General features: G+C 39.0%; 2 protein-coding genes across 5 annotated transcripts; one reads left to right on the top strand and one right to left on the bottom strand.

The window, feature by feature from the left end:
* Positions 1 to 49: 49 nt before the first annotated feature.
* On the top strand, positions 50 to 2,233 carry ND-ACP (NADH dehydrogenase (ubiquinone) acyl carrier protein). Its single transcript, XM_088234864.1, has 3 exons — positions 50 to 318; positions 590 to 706; positions 1,870 to 2,233. The coding sequence occupies exons 1-3, from the start codon at positions 163 to 165 to the stop codon at positions 2,047 to 2,049; spliced, it is 453 nt and encodes a 150-aa protein (XP_088090990.1). The 5' UTR covers positions 50 to 162; the 3' UTR covers positions 2,050 to 2,233.
* Positions 2,229 to 16,188, bottom strand: LOC148276039 (protein chiffon-like). 4 transcript variants are annotated; one of them, XM_088234856.1, is made up of 8 exons: positions 15,820 to 16,188; positions 15,611 to 15,714; positions 10,387 to 10,488; positions 9,555 to 9,662; positions 7,264 to 7,367; positions 7,053 to 7,181; positions 5,033 to 5,949; positions 2,229 to 3,496 (listed from the first exon to the last, which is right to left on the bottom strand). In XM_088234856.1, exons 1-8 carry the CDS (start codon positions 15,863 to 15,865, stop codon positions 2,616 to 2,618), a joined length of 2,391 nt encoding a protein of 796 aa, XP_088090982.1. In that variant the 5' UTR covers positions 15,866 to 16,188; the 3' UTR covers positions 2,229 to 2,615. The 4 variants fall into 4 exon arrangements, with proteins under 4 accessions (XP_088090982.1, XP_088090983.1, XP_088090984.1 ...); XM_088234857.1 differs by lacking the exon at positions 7,053 to 7,181; XM_088234858.1 differs by lacking the exons at positions 15,611 to 15,714; positions 15,820 to 16,188 and adding an exon at positions 15,323 to 15,527.
* Between the last annotated feature and the right edge of the window lie 1,038 nt (positions 16,189 to 17,226).

The following is a 17,226-nucleotide window of genomic DNA, read 5'->3' as shown; positions in this document are numbered from 1 at the left end:
AATGTCATTTTCCATAGAGTCTTTTCCACTTTTAAAGCCATTTTGTTGGTCAAACTGACTCAAATCTGAAAACATATTGAATTTTCAAACGGCACCCTGAGTTGTTCAGCATTTCGCGAACATTGTGATTTGGTTCTGATCGCCAGAAGCTTTCCTCAAAAAATGGCCGCGTTAGTAAGGGGAATTCACGCTGTAATATTAAAAACCCCATTTCGATTGCAAGCATGTCGCCTGCCGTTAGTAGCAACTCAACAGAAATATTTAAGCACTAAGTCAGTTTATAATATCCACTCGTTCCGACCAGTTTTAAAAAGTCAGGTATGGCACTCGCAACTTTATTTTATAATCTGTCATATTTCCGACCCCGAATCTTACTATACGCGTGTCAAAAAGAGTTGAGATTTTTTCGTCGTCTCTAATGATCAGCAGAACGTTAATAGGGATTTTGCCGTCAATGTTAATCCGAACAGTTGCATAACGCGGCGTCCGCCTCGTCGTGTTGACACTTCGCTGTCCCGAGATAAATACCAAAGATCGTCTAGACGGACTGATAAAACCGAGTTTGCTAATAAAATGTCATTTATTTCAGATCGTGCCATCGAACCTTAGGAGAAATTACGCCAGTGGAGATCCTCTCACCCTGGAACTTATCGAAAGCCGCGTCCTCTTAGTGCTTAAACTTTACGACAAGATCGACCCCACGAAGGTTCGTAGTTTATATGAAACTGTGATAGTCAACATATTATTCCCGGGAATCATTAGTCTCGATCAAATTTATGATATTCATTTCTAGTATCGTTATTTATTTTGAGGTTAGGAACAACAACAATAACCCGCTGCTTGAGGAAAACAACTTAAGCCTAATTTTAATTTATGGGTGGGTCGGGAATGCAATTTACAATAGATCGCAATTTATAATTTTAATGAAACTTCTCAGTTCAGTTCTACTATTGTATTATTAAGATGCGTACTTAGGTGAAAGCGCTCTTTGATAAATAAATATAACAGTTAAACCAAACCGAATAGTTCCATCAATATTTTGTATCGAAATATTAACTACGGAGTTTTATTTAGAAATATCTGAAAAATGTTGTAATTTTGATTCCTAAAATAATCGAGGGATTAATTAAAATAAAAAGTATTCTTAAATTTAACAATGCCATGCATGTGAAACTGAAGTTAAAAAAAAGGTAAGATTACCAATAAGGAGAAAAATAGTCTCATTATAAAATGGTTTCTCGTATCTCAGGTTGGTATTTATTTATTTAATTGGGTAAACAAACAGTTTCTACAAAATATATTGGTAATTTCTTTGTACATTAGTTATGATAATATACCATGTCCGAAGAAACCGGCTGACAAGCCGGTTTCGCAGTTCAGTGGGTTTCATTATTTTTCCTTTTGTATTTTCTGTTCATGTTGACCTTCTTAAATAAAATAAATACAAAAAAAGACATTGTCAGCATGTAGCAAAAAGTGGCCAAATCCTATTTTGCAATTTTTCTTCCAAAAATTTAGTGCTGGATGGTTCTTTTATCTTTTACCGAAAAAAAAAAACCAGGTCAACTTATATCTCCAAGTTTTTTTTTACAAAATTTGTATAGTGCTCATGTTTTCACGGTCACTGTTATCAATGTTTTTTTATTTTTTTTAAATAGATACATAATGATAATCGTGTATTAATCAAGTCAGTCCATGAACATCCGCTACTGGAAATATTGACAAAATCAACACTTCCATATTAACACAATACATTGCTTTGTATTATGTAAAGCAAAAGAAACTAAACATCACTCTCTATTTTAGTTGGGCTACCTAGCTCGGTCAAGGTACAAATACAAAGTATGAAAACATAAGTTTCTCTTACAGTTGAAGTTGGAATCCCACTTCATCAGCGATCTCGGACTGGATTCCCTAGACCACGTGGAGATCATTATGGCCATGGAAGACGAGTTCGGCTTCGAGATTCCAGACATGGACGCCGAGCGGCTCCACCGACCCAAGGAAATAGTCCGTTACGTCGCTGACCGGGAGGATATTTACGACTAACTGCATTTCCGCAATCTTAGATTGTACAATACGTTATATATATTGTTATAGTCACCGCCCGACCGTAGGGCCGAGGAGAGCGGCCGCAAGTGTTTGTAAAAAAAAAAAACAATGTACAATATTTTTTTTTCTTTAAGTTGTCTCGATGTAACCGCTTTAATAAATAAATAAAACCACAATTTAATAATTAGTTTTTCTTTACATTTATTACGATCGTAAATATAATCTAATAAATATGGTACATAAAAAGTCAATTTACAATAATGTTTTTCGCTTATCGATAATGTTCACGCGCCGACGTCAGTCCGATATTCGCTTAATATAGAGTTTGTATACACAATATCTTCATCTATATCCGGTTCTTGTACAGAATAAAGACAATTATAAATGCATCACAAAACAAAACTGGGACACGGCAACACGCGGGGAATGGAGAAAAGTCTGCGGCGCGATCACTGCGCGTCCCAGGGCTGCTTTAACGAGGCGGCCCTCGAGATCGACTTACAAAAATATTAATTTCTAGATACAAAAGTCAAGTCTTGGGGTTCCAGTACAACCGGGGAGGGTTACCGGTGCGGGCGGCGGCGCAGGCGGCGCTCGCGGCCCGCGCTGCGCAGGCGCCGCTCCAGCTTGGCCTCCATCTTCAGCACGCGCACCACCGGCTGCAGCTCGCGCGCGCTGCTCACCCACACTTCTGCGTCCGCCGCATCCGCCACTTCCGGCCCTGCCTCCTCCTCCGTGTCCGCCTCCTCGCTGCACGCGGCCGGCGCGGGCGAGCTCGGCTCGCGGGACGAGCACGCACTGCCGGTGTCGCGACGAGGCTTCTTCTTGTTGGGCGGCCAACCGGTTTTGTTTTTCTTTTTGAACTTGTATCCCCTCCTTCGCTTGGGGGCGTCCGGCTGCGCGGAGTCTCTGATCTCCTTGGCTGCGGTCTCGAGACTGTCGCATTCCTCGAAGTTCTGCAAGAGCCGGATGACGTCCGGCTCGGCCGTCGTCCGCCCGAGGTTGAGGCCGCCCTCCGTGGGCTCGTCGAACTCTTCGTCGTCCTCCTCGATGGACGAGAAGAGGGTCTCCAGCTGGTCGGGACACGGAGGTGCGACGCACGAGTGCGTGGCGTCGCTGGAGAGGTCCTCCTCGGCGATGGAAGGCAGGGACTTGGAGTCATCGGAGCAGCTGAACTTGCTGCGCTTGCCGTGCGTGAGCCCTCCCAGGATAGCGAGTGTGGAAGCGTGCTCGCGCGGAGACTTGCGTGGATTCCCGCCTACGATGCAGGGAAGCTCCACCTTGATCTTGCGCATCTTCTTCATCCCCCTGGTTCCGTAGAGCCGCGGGGGTCCAGATTTTGATTCGACGGGTTTCCTCGCGTGACTGAGAGCGCAGCAGTTCGGTTTGAGAGGAGGAAGCTCGTTCATCTCGTACGGTAGAACTAATGATTTTGAAAAATAATCTGAAATAAAATTAAAATTTATTAGTGAATGTTCTGGGTAGAGATTTACTGTAATTATACTCTAGTATATTGCGAAGTGATGTATTATCCACAATTTATGGAACAAAGTACAGTAGCCGCCAGCAAATAAAGGACATCGGGCTTAAGAAAGAGACTGCCGGCATATTTCGCTAATTTTGCCTTTGTAGAGCGTCGTTTCTGTCGCATGAGTCCGCTATCTGTATGAATGACAAAGACGACGCTCTACAAAGCCGAAGTTAGCCGACTAGACCGGCAGTCTTTTTCTTAGGTCCGATGTCATATATTTACTGTCAGCTACTGTATCACCGATCTTTTATTCCTTTAGTTTATCTATATATAATAATTTAAAAAACTGTATTGGTTTTTATATTGGGTAGAAACCGTGTTATTTAAATTTTATATTACATTAAAATTAAATGGATTTTTTTGTTGATATTTCTTGATAAAACTCCATAGTTAATGATTATGATAAAATTATAAATAAACTTATAAATGAAACTTCTTGGTTTAGTTTTACTTTTTATTATTTTTTTGACAAAGAGTGCTTTCGTCTTGAAGATGCCTACATAGGCGAAAACGCTCGTTCGTCAAAAAAATAATCAAAAGTAAAACTAAACCAAGAAGTTTCATTGATAAATTGATTTATAATTTTATCATAATCATTACATTAAAATGTACTGACAGATTTATTTAGTTTTATTTTATTAAATGTTAAAATATTTTTTAAATTTGCAGTTTGAAACGATTTTTACCACAGTTAATGTCTATACAAAACTTTACACATTTTCATCCAACGTAACCAATCACGGTATAAAGCAATATTCCATCCAAAGCGCAAACGTTATTCCAAGGTATAAACTACAGTAAAACCCCCCATTTTACGTTTTTCAAGGGAGCAAAAAAAAGTGTAAAACTGAGAAGAACGCTAAAGTGTGGAAATTAAAAATGAATGGAAAGAATAGAAATTGAATAAGAATAAAAATTGTTTCCACTTTCATGACAACTTTTTAAACCATCTTTTTTATAACTTTAAATATTTTTATTGTTATGTTTTAAACATCGCAATTTAATGATATTAAAACTTTATTGTTCCGTAACGTTTGTCAACTGCGTATCATGATTTGTACAAGTCAATATGACGTTTTTGTTCAAATGAAAACTAAACCCTAAAGGAAGACACTTAAACAAAATGGTCAATTTTGAATTTATTTATTCTTTATTAGTTGTTTTTATTCTTCATTTGCGGGGCACACGCGGTGGCGCGCGGGCCGTGGCATCATTATTACGACATAATTTTGGGTTTTTTGACACATGAAATGAATTTCCATAATTTTTAAGCATAAAACCGGGATGATAAAATAAGTAACAAACGTTAATTGGGGGGAATATTTGGATGAGAATGTCTGAAGGAAAATGGGTCCTGAACATTTCAGTGTAAAAAGCGGGAAAACGTAAAAACGATGTTTTACTATACATAATTACATTTGGACAGGAAACGTTTGTACGGGTACTGACCTAAATAATTAATAATACTCTTGGTATTCTCCTTCCCCTCGTCCTGGCGCCGGAAGGTGTGGAACCACGGCTCGCTGCGCGGGACGCTCTCGAAGGCGTAGGTGAGACGCTCCACCTGCTCCGAGGCGCGCAGCCGGCCCTGCTCCCACTTCAGGCACAGCGGCGACGGCGACTGGGCGGGCGCGGGCGGCGGCTCGTCGCACGCCTCGCGAACCTCTCGCCCCTCGCCCGCCTCCCCGTCCTCGCTGTCCTCCTTCTTGGGGAACATGAAGTTCTCGGCCTCGTCGCTCAGCACCGACAGCTCGGATCGCCGCACGCGCCGGAACTTGACTACCAGTCCGTTGCAGGGAGCTCGCGAGGAAGCCGGCGGCACGGGGGCGAAGGAAGCGCTGGAACGCAGCTTGGTGCTCATGCCCACCACGCGGTAATAGTCCGGCCGCCAGCGCTGCGGCCGCGCTGGGGACGCGGCGGGCGGCGGCGGGCTGGCCGAGCCGTTCTCCCGCGGGGAGTCCTTGGAGCGCAGGTAGTGGCCCAGCGAGGGCGACAGGCGCGCCGCCGCTCCGTGCGGCTCCGCCCCGTTGCAGATCACCTCGAGGCGCTTGCGCGGGTCTCCCGCCCCTCCCTCCGCCTCCGGCGGTCCCTTTCCCTTTCTCTGAGATCGTCTCTCCGAGTTGCCGTTAGTCACGGTGACCGGTTTATTGGTTTTAAGGAAGGCCTCTACGTCGGCGCCGGCATCCTTGATGAGGGAGTCCAGCGATAAGAAATTGGAACAGTTCTTGACGAAGTTGATATGAGTCGCGGATCGCTCGTGGTCGGCGAGATGTGCGTAGTCCATGCGACAGATTTCGCAGTAGCCGCTCTGCTTCTGGGGAACATCCACCCTTTCCTTGGGGCGTGGTTTAGTCTTGCGGGTCATTCTGAAACAACAGACACGGAGTGTTAAATTTGCTCCATATATATATATATATCTGTATACCTACCAGTGGCAAACAATTTTATTTACAGGTAAGCTATAAAAAAATATCATTTATTTGTACCTACATAGGTACATAATACAATTGTAAGTTATATTATACACTATAATTTGCTATGTTTTCTATGGTTCTGTGTGATACTACAACTCTCATCTATGAAACCAACTCAAACAACGTAACTTCGTGATATATTTTATATTTTGTATCTATATTATCCATTAATTTAATACATAACTTTTATAAAAGTTTATAATTCAGTCAGTATTAGGTATTCTCATAAAGATTGAAATGTCCACTGGCCGATTTTGTCTAGAAATGAATAATGCCAAAAATGGGTGCGTCGAGCGCCACGTGTGTTGCGAGTTATATGTCAAAAGTATCATCTCAAAGAAAAATAGTCCTTAAGAAATAATGTTTGAAATACTGTCTTCCAGATCAAGAATCTTCAAAGATTTGTGTAATCTGCAAGTTAACTCTAGTTGAAAAATCCCACTATTGAGTTTAATGTGTTCATAGTATAGTACACTTATTTTTATATGAAGAAATAAGCTGGAGTAATCGGCTAGTTTCTTGGCTCATTGCTGGCGCTGGGCGCGCTTTATTAATATTTTTATTTATATTTGGAGAAACATACGAATGGTGGCAATGATTTATAAGAAATAGTCATTATTTATTTGTTTTTCTGTAAATAAAGTCACCGTAAAACAGTATTTAAAACAGGATAGTCAAATATAATGAAAAGCTGCGCATAATCGTTTCTATACGCGATTCACCCCTGATGCCTACGATATACTAGTTCTACTTTGCCTTCTCAATCCATTGAGAGACTTGTTGAATTAGTTTTTTTTTTATAAATCTCCATAAAGAAAATTAATCGATACAAAAGTTTCTCAAGATTTCTTGACTAAAAACTGCGGGTTTCTTGGAATAAGAAACTATTTCAAGAAGCAAACATGAAATGATGTAATTTCTTAAAAATCTTAATTTCCACATAAAAGGGGAGGGTAAAAAACAATGTTGATTTCATATACATTTCCACACTGTACCTCTTCTTGGCGGCGGAGGAAAGAGCGGCTCCGCGGGGCCCGGGAGACATGAAGGGGCAGCCAGCGCGCTCCCCCCTCAGCTGCAGCTCGGGCCACGCGCTCAGCTCCTTGTACACGGCGCGCCTCTTCCTGTCATCACACCACATGGCGTCAGTACGGGGCTCACTATAGCTACACTCTACTCTACTCCACTCCACCCGAGGGGACTCACCTGTCTGCAGCCTCGAACTTGATGTACGGCTCCTGTAGAACCTTCTCCTCAGTGTGAAACTTCCGGTACGCTACCGCCCATAGTCGAGAAAGGAACTCCTTTACCTGGGGGAACGGAAATGGTCATTTCACTTTCTACGTATCGCACATCATAACCCTAAAAAGCAGTATTTCTAGGACAGTTTGTCTTTGAAAATGCTATGATATTTTTAAAAGAGAATCTCGATCGTCATAAAGAAAATTGTTAAAATTTGACACTGTTTAAAAATGAAAGCGTTCAAATAAATCAGAAGTCAGATGGCATATAGTAATTTCAAAAATGTTCAGAAGAACTGAAATAAGACTCAATTTCATGACTTTAATCCACAAACTTAAATATTTTGAGTTACTTTTCAATGATAAATTTCCATTCTAAACGACTCTATCTTTTTTTCTATGTGTATTTACTTGATTGTATATTGATAAAAACTTTTGAAAATTAAAGCACAGAAAATATTACAGATGGTCCCTTCTGCCATCTGACTACCGAAATGTCGGTGCAAGTGTGTCGTACAGCCGTCAAACGGGTAAGTCAGCCTTGTGGTGTAGTGGTCAGCGCGTTACCAGCGCGCCTACCACGCGAGAGGTCTCTGGTTAGATTCCCGATATGGTTGGCATGAAATATTTAAAAAGGTGCTTTTTACCCTAGAACATTTCATGGCCCCTGGACTGGCACCTGAAGCGTAAGACTGATCATCTTACCTTCATGTAACAAAAAAAAGATCGGGATCAGGTAAATTGTGAAGCTAAAATTATGTCGATTTTTTAAGCATAACAGTGTTTTTTCTACAATTAATTTTGAGTAATACTAAAAATCAGATTTTTTTAAAATATGATGTGTATCAATATACACTCCAATGAGTAAATAAAATATGCAAGATTGATGCCCTGAAGTTAGGGTTTTGGGGATTCCAACAATGAATCCATTCTTCACATTCTCGGTAATGCCGAGTTCTGTTAGGAATACTAGAGGCTCCCTAGGCACATCAGTCTAGCATTAGTTTATTCACGAATAAAAAAGCCTAATCTGCAATCACAAAGTTTACAAATAATAGAACATAAAATGCAAATAACAACAAAACGCTGAATGTAAAAAATTAGACAATTTCCTAAATGAGCCAGTGGCTCTAAATTTAATAAAATATTATCGGCCATTGATTAACCCCACCATTTCCTATTCATTTAATCCAACGTGCTGTGGAAAACATAATTAGAAAGGCCAAAATCAGCACTGAAAATTTTTGTACAACAATTGTTTATATGTTAGTAAAAGAAGAAGTATACAAATTGGAAAATTGTTTTCAGGCGTTGCCTAGAAGGTGAATTGGTTCAGCCGGATGAATCTCACCCACATGATAAAGGTTTCAGCTCTTTTACTTCACACAAGTCAACAGATGGAAGAGTTGAGGAAATGTGGATGTTTTGAGCCATGTTAGATGGAGACTATCATAAACAGAGAACACTCCGTTTTCATTTTATATTCATTAGTTTTATATAGATTCCCTGTTATTAAATATGTATACTAATTTTATGCAATAAATTTATAAACTAAATTAATAAAAATACGTAGGCAGAATAGTGAATGTTACACAGTGTGTAAAGTGGTCACTTAAACCAGCAAATGACAGGTCATAAGCCCTGTAAATGCCTAGACTTCCATATTCTCTTCTCAAAAATGTTTTCCCTCTCTGTTGCAACAAATTTAGAACCGTTTATATATAAAAAAAAAAATCTCAAGATAACATAGAGCTTTTAAAATACCATTTATTTTTAAAAACAAAATCGGTTGCCAATAACAGTTTTTAAAGAAAGAACAACGACTGTGAAAAAATGTGTAACAGTACAAAATCTCACAATGCTAGGGTAAATGATACACCCTACCGCATCGCAATTATTACATGACGATGAGATAGATGAGAATCTGCATTTTTTAATTCAATTAATTATTATTATTAGCGTTCTTCATAAAAGCATCCAAATATTTTTTAACCGGTTGACCGAAATGGAATGGGCAACTAGGCTTGGCGATTTATTCTAGTCTGAAACCACCCGGCTGGGAAGGAAGTTTTTCTCGAGATTGAGCAGAATTGGGGGCAATAGAGCTTCCAGTTATGACCCAGCAATGTATATTTATACTATCTCTTAAAACTCTTCAAAAAATGTACACTCGCAAAAAATATATCGATTATTCTTATCGTAAGTCTCTAATACAAAGTGCGGTAAATAGATGGCACCGTGGGAGGTTACAGTCACCTTGGGCACACTCCAGACGGCGTGGTGGCTGGGGGCGGGCGAGGCGGGCGGGGGCTGCAGCAGGGCAGCGCGCTCCAGCATGGCATCCGCGCGGCGCCGTCCCCCCCACTGCAACAGGGTTACCTTAGGTTAGTGGAGGTCCGCCACCGTGGCCTGTCTCGACATGTTCCTATTCACACCCTGCGGTGTCAGGATTTTCACCCGAGAGTAGACCTCGGGCCAAAAATGCTCATCCAGGATTCTGGTTCTATTTCACACGCAGAATTGTATATTTCATACGCCCGGAATTTCATTTACGTTTATCTTTCCTGCATAATTTTGAAATAGCATCATGCGTTTGAAATATGACAGATGCGTTACGGGTAATTTATATTTTAAACATTGATATTGATTTTTTCAATTTCTCCACAAGATTAAAAGTTTTAAAAAAAACTTACATTAAACCGCGAGGTTAATTTGCAACTGAGTCAAACATATAATGTAAGTTTAAAAACTGCATAATATGTAAAACCGATCGACAGTGATTTTGTTACATAAACTATTAAAAAGATTACCTCTCATACTTAATTTTTTTAATTACTTATCTTTGTACTCGTTTAAAAAAATAGTGCTTTTACCATGAATATTTATTAACCCAATATTGTATTAGTCTTGAGAAATCTGATTTTGGGCAATAATTGGACAACTTGGGATTTCCAGACATTGTGTTAATGCAGGGTTTTAAGCGTGCTTCGGAATGACACACATAATTACACGGATAATTATAACCACACAATTTTAAAAAGTTTTGAAAATGGGCGCAGGGTCGGGCTCACCGTGCACAGGTACTCACCGGGTGCGGGGAGTTAGCAGGGGGCGCGGCGGGCCGGGGGGCGCATGGCGCACAATCCGAGACCACGTGTGTTACACTGTCCACCAGGAATACTTCCACTCGCTGTGGACAATAAACAACATGTACTCGCAACGCCATCAATGGTGGAAGTTTACAAAATTGCTAGGAAAGCTGGCCACCCTTTAAAAAAATTCTCGCACAAACATTTTTTATACAAATTACTCAATACGCATGCGATATATCGTCGGCTTAGCTTGTAAAACTTGTAAATACCAAACTCACTTTTTTCACGGGAGAACAAAAACAACTTTTACTCCAGTGGCAAAATGTAATGAAGTTTTTTTTATATGTTTTTTAAAATAATGCAACGTTGTACGGATTTATAAATTTTTCACCCATTGATTGTTTGCAGTCCTAACAGAAAACACCAAAATATTATTTTTTGCCATTTGTGGATTTACGAGTTTTACAAGTAAGGGTGATGATATTTCGAGGTGCCCTACGTCAAGTACTCCAACTGCATTTTTGACAATTTATAAAAATCTTTACAAGATATTTTATTTATGATCTTTATCTTTAAACATAAAAGAAAAAAAAACATATACAAAAACACATAATTTACAGATGTATACAATTCAGATAAAAAGGATAATTCATAAAAGAAATAAATATGGCAATAAGCTGTCTCTTATGAAGTATGCATAAGATTTTTATATAGAGCACTTCACATAGGGCATGTCGATATGCAACCGCAGACAAAATGCATACTGGATATAGGCACACTAGCAAAGATGTGCTTATAATGAAATAATAATGCTCGAATGATTGGCGGTGACGGATACAATCAACCATACACAGAACTTCCTAGTTTATCAAATCAGTGGTGGAAAGGCAAAAGTTCCTAACTGACGTGTAGCAGCTTTAAATAAGAGTCCATTGTGTTATGCTGGAGATGGTTCAGAAGAAATTTCTGAGGTATCTTTACTTAAGGGAGTGTGTCTGACTTCGTACTGGGAATGCTTGGCTACAATGGTTTGGAAAAAGGAAGAAATGCATGCTTGCTAATGTATTTTCTCAAATTAATCCGTGGTATTACGATCAACATAGGTGTAATGGAGAAGTATTTTTCTTTATGTTCCTAATGACTACCTTAGACATAGGCAGCTTAAACTGTTTTATCTTCCTGCTTGCAGAACAAGCCTGCCGATGGTAATGCCAGTAGGAAGAGCAATGTCTTTACTCAACCGTATCTCTTCCGATATCGACATCTTTCATGGTAAAAAAAAAAGTTCAGAGAGGATAGTATCCTTTTTCTTTAATTGCTGGGTATTTTTATTTTACCATCTTTGTACATTTAAATTTAAATATAATTTTTTTCGTGTTATGTATGCCTTGAAGTAATGCACATAAACATGTAAAATAAAGAAATTGAAATTTTGAAATCGGTTTCTTTTGTTTAATTAATAAAAAAATCTCATATTGTATATGCGCCAAGATGATAGGTATTATTTTGGCATAATTCCTACATAATTTGAATAAAATTTAAAATGAGATTTTTTTTAAAGAGATTTTTTTTAATTAGCTCTTGTAAAATTGGCTACATGTCGTTTAGGAATCTTTGCCTTTCCAAAATTAATATAAATTATCAATTTTAAAATTTGTTGCAACAGAGAGGGAAAACATATTTGAGAAGGGAATATGGAAGTCTAGGCATTTACAGGGCTTATGATCTGTCATTGACTGGTTTAAGTGGCCACTTCACCCACTGTGTAACATTCACCATTCTGCCTATATTTAAACATTCACATATCCTCGACTCTTCCATCTGTTGACTTTTGTGATGCTCCAAAAAATTTAAATACGAATAACTCCCTAGGGAGGAAATCCAGCCAGTCTGCAAGCATTTGGACATACTCAAAACATTGTTAAATTGACAATATTTCGATTATTTCCAAATATTTATAGAAAAACACAGGAATTTACCGCCTAGGGTGATTAATTAGATCGACAAATAACAGTGGAGAACGCAAAAGGAACATGCAAGTTTAGGCATTTACAGACCTTATAATCTGTCATAGGCTGGTTTAAGGGATCACTTTACACACTTTGTAACATTCACCATTTTGCCTGTGTTTGGACAGCACCTGTTGATTTTTTTTCTTATTTCACAAAGCCTTGTAGTAAATGCCTAAACTTCCATATTCTTTCCCTCTTTAAAATGTTCTCCATCTCTCTTGTAGTATATGTGGATACATAAATAGGTGCAGTTAATTATTTTTTTTATATTACGGTACTCTGGAAATCATCGCTCCGTCTGTTACAAAATGCAAAACAAAATTATAATTACAACTGTAGAAATCCAACAACAGCCATAGTGATGGTTAATGGAATCCTCAGAGTGATGATGAGCTATAGCTTGAAATGAGATGCCATTTTGCTCTATTGCAAAAAACAAAAGCGTTGCGAATTTCTGGTTTGGTTTAACAACAAACGGCGTTTAACGGACAGTTTCATCGCTGCGCTTGCTTGACTGACCCGAGTACCTAAGGCCCATTGTTTCGCTGTAAACTATAGCTAACTTCGTGATTGATAATCCTGGAATGATTTTTCTGTGCGGGTGGCTCCATAGCGCATTATTACTTGCGAGACGAATCTATACCTACGAAACAACGATTTTTCAAATTTGATTATAAATAAATGCTACTATGTGGCATCGAACTAAGGATGAACAATTGAATCCGGTTAACTCTAAGTATTATCGTCATTCCTTTTTCACAAAACACCGCATATGCACACCAATCGCTCGATCATTTTTGCAACATTAAGGAAAGATAATCAGTAATTCACTTCGGGTGTAAGTCCAGAGACTATGAAATTAATATTCTTGTGTAAAAACACTTATTTAATATTTCGTGTCAACCGTGTCGGGGATTGAACCGGAGACGTCTTGCACGGTAGACAAACGCACTGGCCATTTGACTATGAGGCGGAAAACATGTAAAACTATGTGAATAAACACAATATAAAGAATACAGAAGCGGAAATATTTTTACATAAATAAATATAAATGTTGTAATCGGGCCAAATGTAGAATATAGATTCGTGCGTGAAAATAATCAAATCCTGAATGAGGAAATCGAGCAGAGATCGGTGGTCGGCCCGTTCGCCTACCATGCCCGAAGTTTCGCGTTCGAATACGGTCATTTCATAGCCTCTAGACTGGATCCAGTGCGTGAGACTGATTATCTCACTTTCGTGTATACACTCTTGTGGGAGTGATAGTTGAAGAAATGAGCTGAACTGCGTCACAAAAGATTTTATATTTTTTGTGTCATTATTGTTCATTTCTTTTCATTAATATCTTTAAAATTTATTTTTATTACTCTATGTGAAAAAAGTTATCATAGAAAAAAGTTTAGTGTTTTGGTAAAGTTTAATTTAAAGTATTATCGAAACATTCATCTGAATCTGTTATGCCTGCCTGTACAGCACTAGCCCAAATGCTGTTTAATTTTTAAGTTTAATATATTGCAAAAAAATAAATAAATAGTAATTTTAAAAAATATTTAATATTTAAACTGGGTCACGGTCCTGCGGTAGTTTCGCAGACTGTATTCCCATTTTCGAGCAAACTATTTCCATTCAAGATATCAATCTAAGTAACTTCCCTAGAGAGTGAAATCCAATCTTGTCTACAAACATTTGGACAGACTCAAAATATTGTCATTACAATTATTTCCAATCAGTCAAAAATGGTCCTCAATTAAAAATATTTTGGTAAATCATCAAATCACACAAATGGTTATTGTTTACTTATTTCAGTTTTAAAATGTACAGAGCTTCTTTGTTTCAGGTTCCGACTAGCTAGGAAATTCCGGTGTTTAGGAAGGACCTTTTTTTACATGTTTTTTTTTCATTTAATTAAATGATGCTTAAAAAAAATTCAAATAATAATAAAATCAAAAAATTTAATGTGGATATATTATTTTTTTTATAATGAACAAAAAAAATTATTGCACAAAATGTTTTATTTTTGTTCTCCTTAAATGATGAATTATTAATGCAAACATTTGAGTGTAGATCAGATAATTGCACATTGCATTTTGTAAAATTTAGTATGCGATGTATTTTTTAAAAACAGAAAATAATGAACTCAATGCAAATTGTAAGTGCTGTGAGATAGAGACACATTGTGTAGCTAACATACTTGCAGATGGCACAGTAGTTCCAGGAATGCTTAGCAAGGGGCAGCCGGTGCAAGGCATTATGCAGTGTGGCAACATTAGCCAGAGGCAGAGTAATATGTGGTGCAGAGTAATATGCGGTGCAGTACGCGGCCCCACTACGCGGCCCCAATACCAGCTCTGAATGTGAATCAAACAAAATTAAACTGTCAAATGAGGTTGCTGCCAATTGGACGTATCTTTATATAAATATAAGTTTAAAATATAGCGCCGCACGGCAAACGGCGCTCTATTTCCATAGCGATAAGGGCGACTTTCCCTCGCATCCAGAAAAAACAATTTAAACTGTCAAAAATCGCGACAAACACAAACAGCTCGCCGGACGACCGCGGCGGCGGAGCCCCTCGGGCGCGGGGCCCGCGCCGCGGGGGCCCGCGCCCCGCCGGCCGAGCGGGGGGCCGCCGCGAGCCGGGCGGGGATATATTTGAAACATTCTCCTCTGAACGACAAAAAGTGGCGAGACCGTTCGTCGGGGTGCTACGCTCGAGCAGCCGCCGCGGCTGGGCGCGCTGGACGGCCCGCCTGGCGGTGAGCGGGCGCCGGCCGCCGGCGGCCGTGCGCCCGACTTATCGCGGAAATAAGTAACTATAGCTAGTTTGCGGGTCGGTACGCTGCCTTTGTAAAGTGTTACGGCGATACGTTGCGCATTCCGGCAGAACTAGGTCAAACATGTATCGGAAACAATCACCCACCTCCGTAAGGACACTCCGGGGCGAATTACGCCGAAGAAGAACTGTCTTAGAGCGCAAAAATGCTTAAAAACCCAACAACAAACACAAATCTGTCACAAAATGGAGATATTTCACCAACAGTCACAAATTTGAGCACCGGAGCGCTGCGCGCGCGTACTAAATGCGGCGCATGCGCGCAGCCGCCTTCGCGGACACACACATACGCGAGTTGTCGGAGAATCGCTGTCACGGCTTTAAAATACGCTCGTAGTTTGATTTGGCGCGAAAATAAAATAGACGAATACTCACCCCTCCGAGTTTCTTTATTTTACTTTCGATTATCTTAGCCTCGGCGCTATTCTTGATATCCAAATAGAACACGTATTTCTCTATCAGTTTTCGAGTCTTCGAAGCTGAAAACAAAGTTTGCATTTGAAATTGTGTCAAATTGTCAACAAAATGACGTTGATTTTAAAACCGTATAGTTGAAAACATCGGGTCATTGTGTACTTATGTACCTTCTAGTTTGGTCTTCGTGTGCACAGTTTTACAGGGCGATACCATCACTCTAAATCTCTAGCGCGGAGTGACGCTCACCGCTCACATCTCCCGAACGATTTGAGGAATCGTTATCATGATCCCATGCCAATTTTATAAGAATCAAATTATGTGTACACGACATTTAACTTATAGTTTTTAAACTCCGAAAAGTATCAAGCACTCATAGATAGCACTCACTTAATTGTCACCACCAACACAATTTTAATTAATTAACAAATGCATTTAAACAAACATGTAATTTTCTAAACAAATATTCAAATAATTAATAAACCAAACTCCCACTTCACCGGCGACAATATTACGCCATGTTGATTTTCTTTCTTGTTAAACTCAATGTTGTCATATGCATAAACCAAATTTATTAAATTCATAATTAATATTAAAGTACTTACGCTGTAGGTAGGAAAAGTTTATAAATCTTGGGCATAAACATTATTGTACGGGTTCTAATAAATTTGTTCTTCTGTGGTAGAGGTGGTAAAAAAAAATAGCTGCTGTTCTAAAACAGTTACTCTCCCGAAACTTCTAAAACAGTTTCATGAAAATAAATTTATTGTTTTTATAAAACAAAATTTAAATGACCAGGCGCAGAAGTAAATAAAATAAAATATTTCGCATCGCGCGAAAAATTTAACGCTCGCCGCACTACGTACCGCGCTTCGCCCTTCAAACCCACACTTCAAATCTTTATCCATAATACCTACCTACTTGTATTATAATATCCCAAGGAAGAAGTACACACACATATACGCATGAAATCTCTCCGGTCCGTCTCCACTCCACCCCACACCTGCGCAGTCCCGTGTGTCCATCCGTGTCTTGAAAACGAAATTTTGAACAGCCCGAAGTCGTTACCATTATAAAAGAACACAAAATTTGAAGGTGATTTCACAACTGAGTAGCAAATTAAACTGAAATAGTATCATAGCCAGTTGCAACCTTAAGACATAAAAAAAAACAGGAAAACTACACTGCTCTAAAAAAATGTGAGCCTACACTGTTTTAAAAGAACTGTGTTTTAAAAAAAACCGTGCTGTTTCAATTTTACAGGGTGTTATTTTTTTACATTTTCGACTCATCCATTCATACATCATACAATATCATCTGAATTTTCATATAGGAATAAAGCGCTTAATCAGCTCACAATTATTTAATTTAAATGCCGGCGCTGCCGTCAGATTCTTTTTGATAATAATTCATAATTAGCACCTCATATACACATACGCCTTGAATAATGTATACCGTATTTTAAAGAGGGTTTAAATTTTACATAATAACACATTGACGAAGTAATATAAAAGGAATGCCAAGTTTACTAAGTGGCTCATTTTTGCAAGTAGGTAGTTTAAGCTCTCATAAATAAT

This window comes from Micrasema longulum, unplaced genomic scaffold (assembly GCF_059751315.1).
Source record: "Micrasema longulum isolate JH-2025_06_02 unplaced genomic scaffold, ASM5975131v1 h1tg001296l, whole genome shotgun sequence".
NCBI lineage: Eukaryota > Metazoa > Arthropoda > Insecta > Trichoptera > Brachycentridae > Micrasema > Micrasema longulum.
This window is presented reverse-complemented; position numbering and strand designations above follow the sequence as displayed.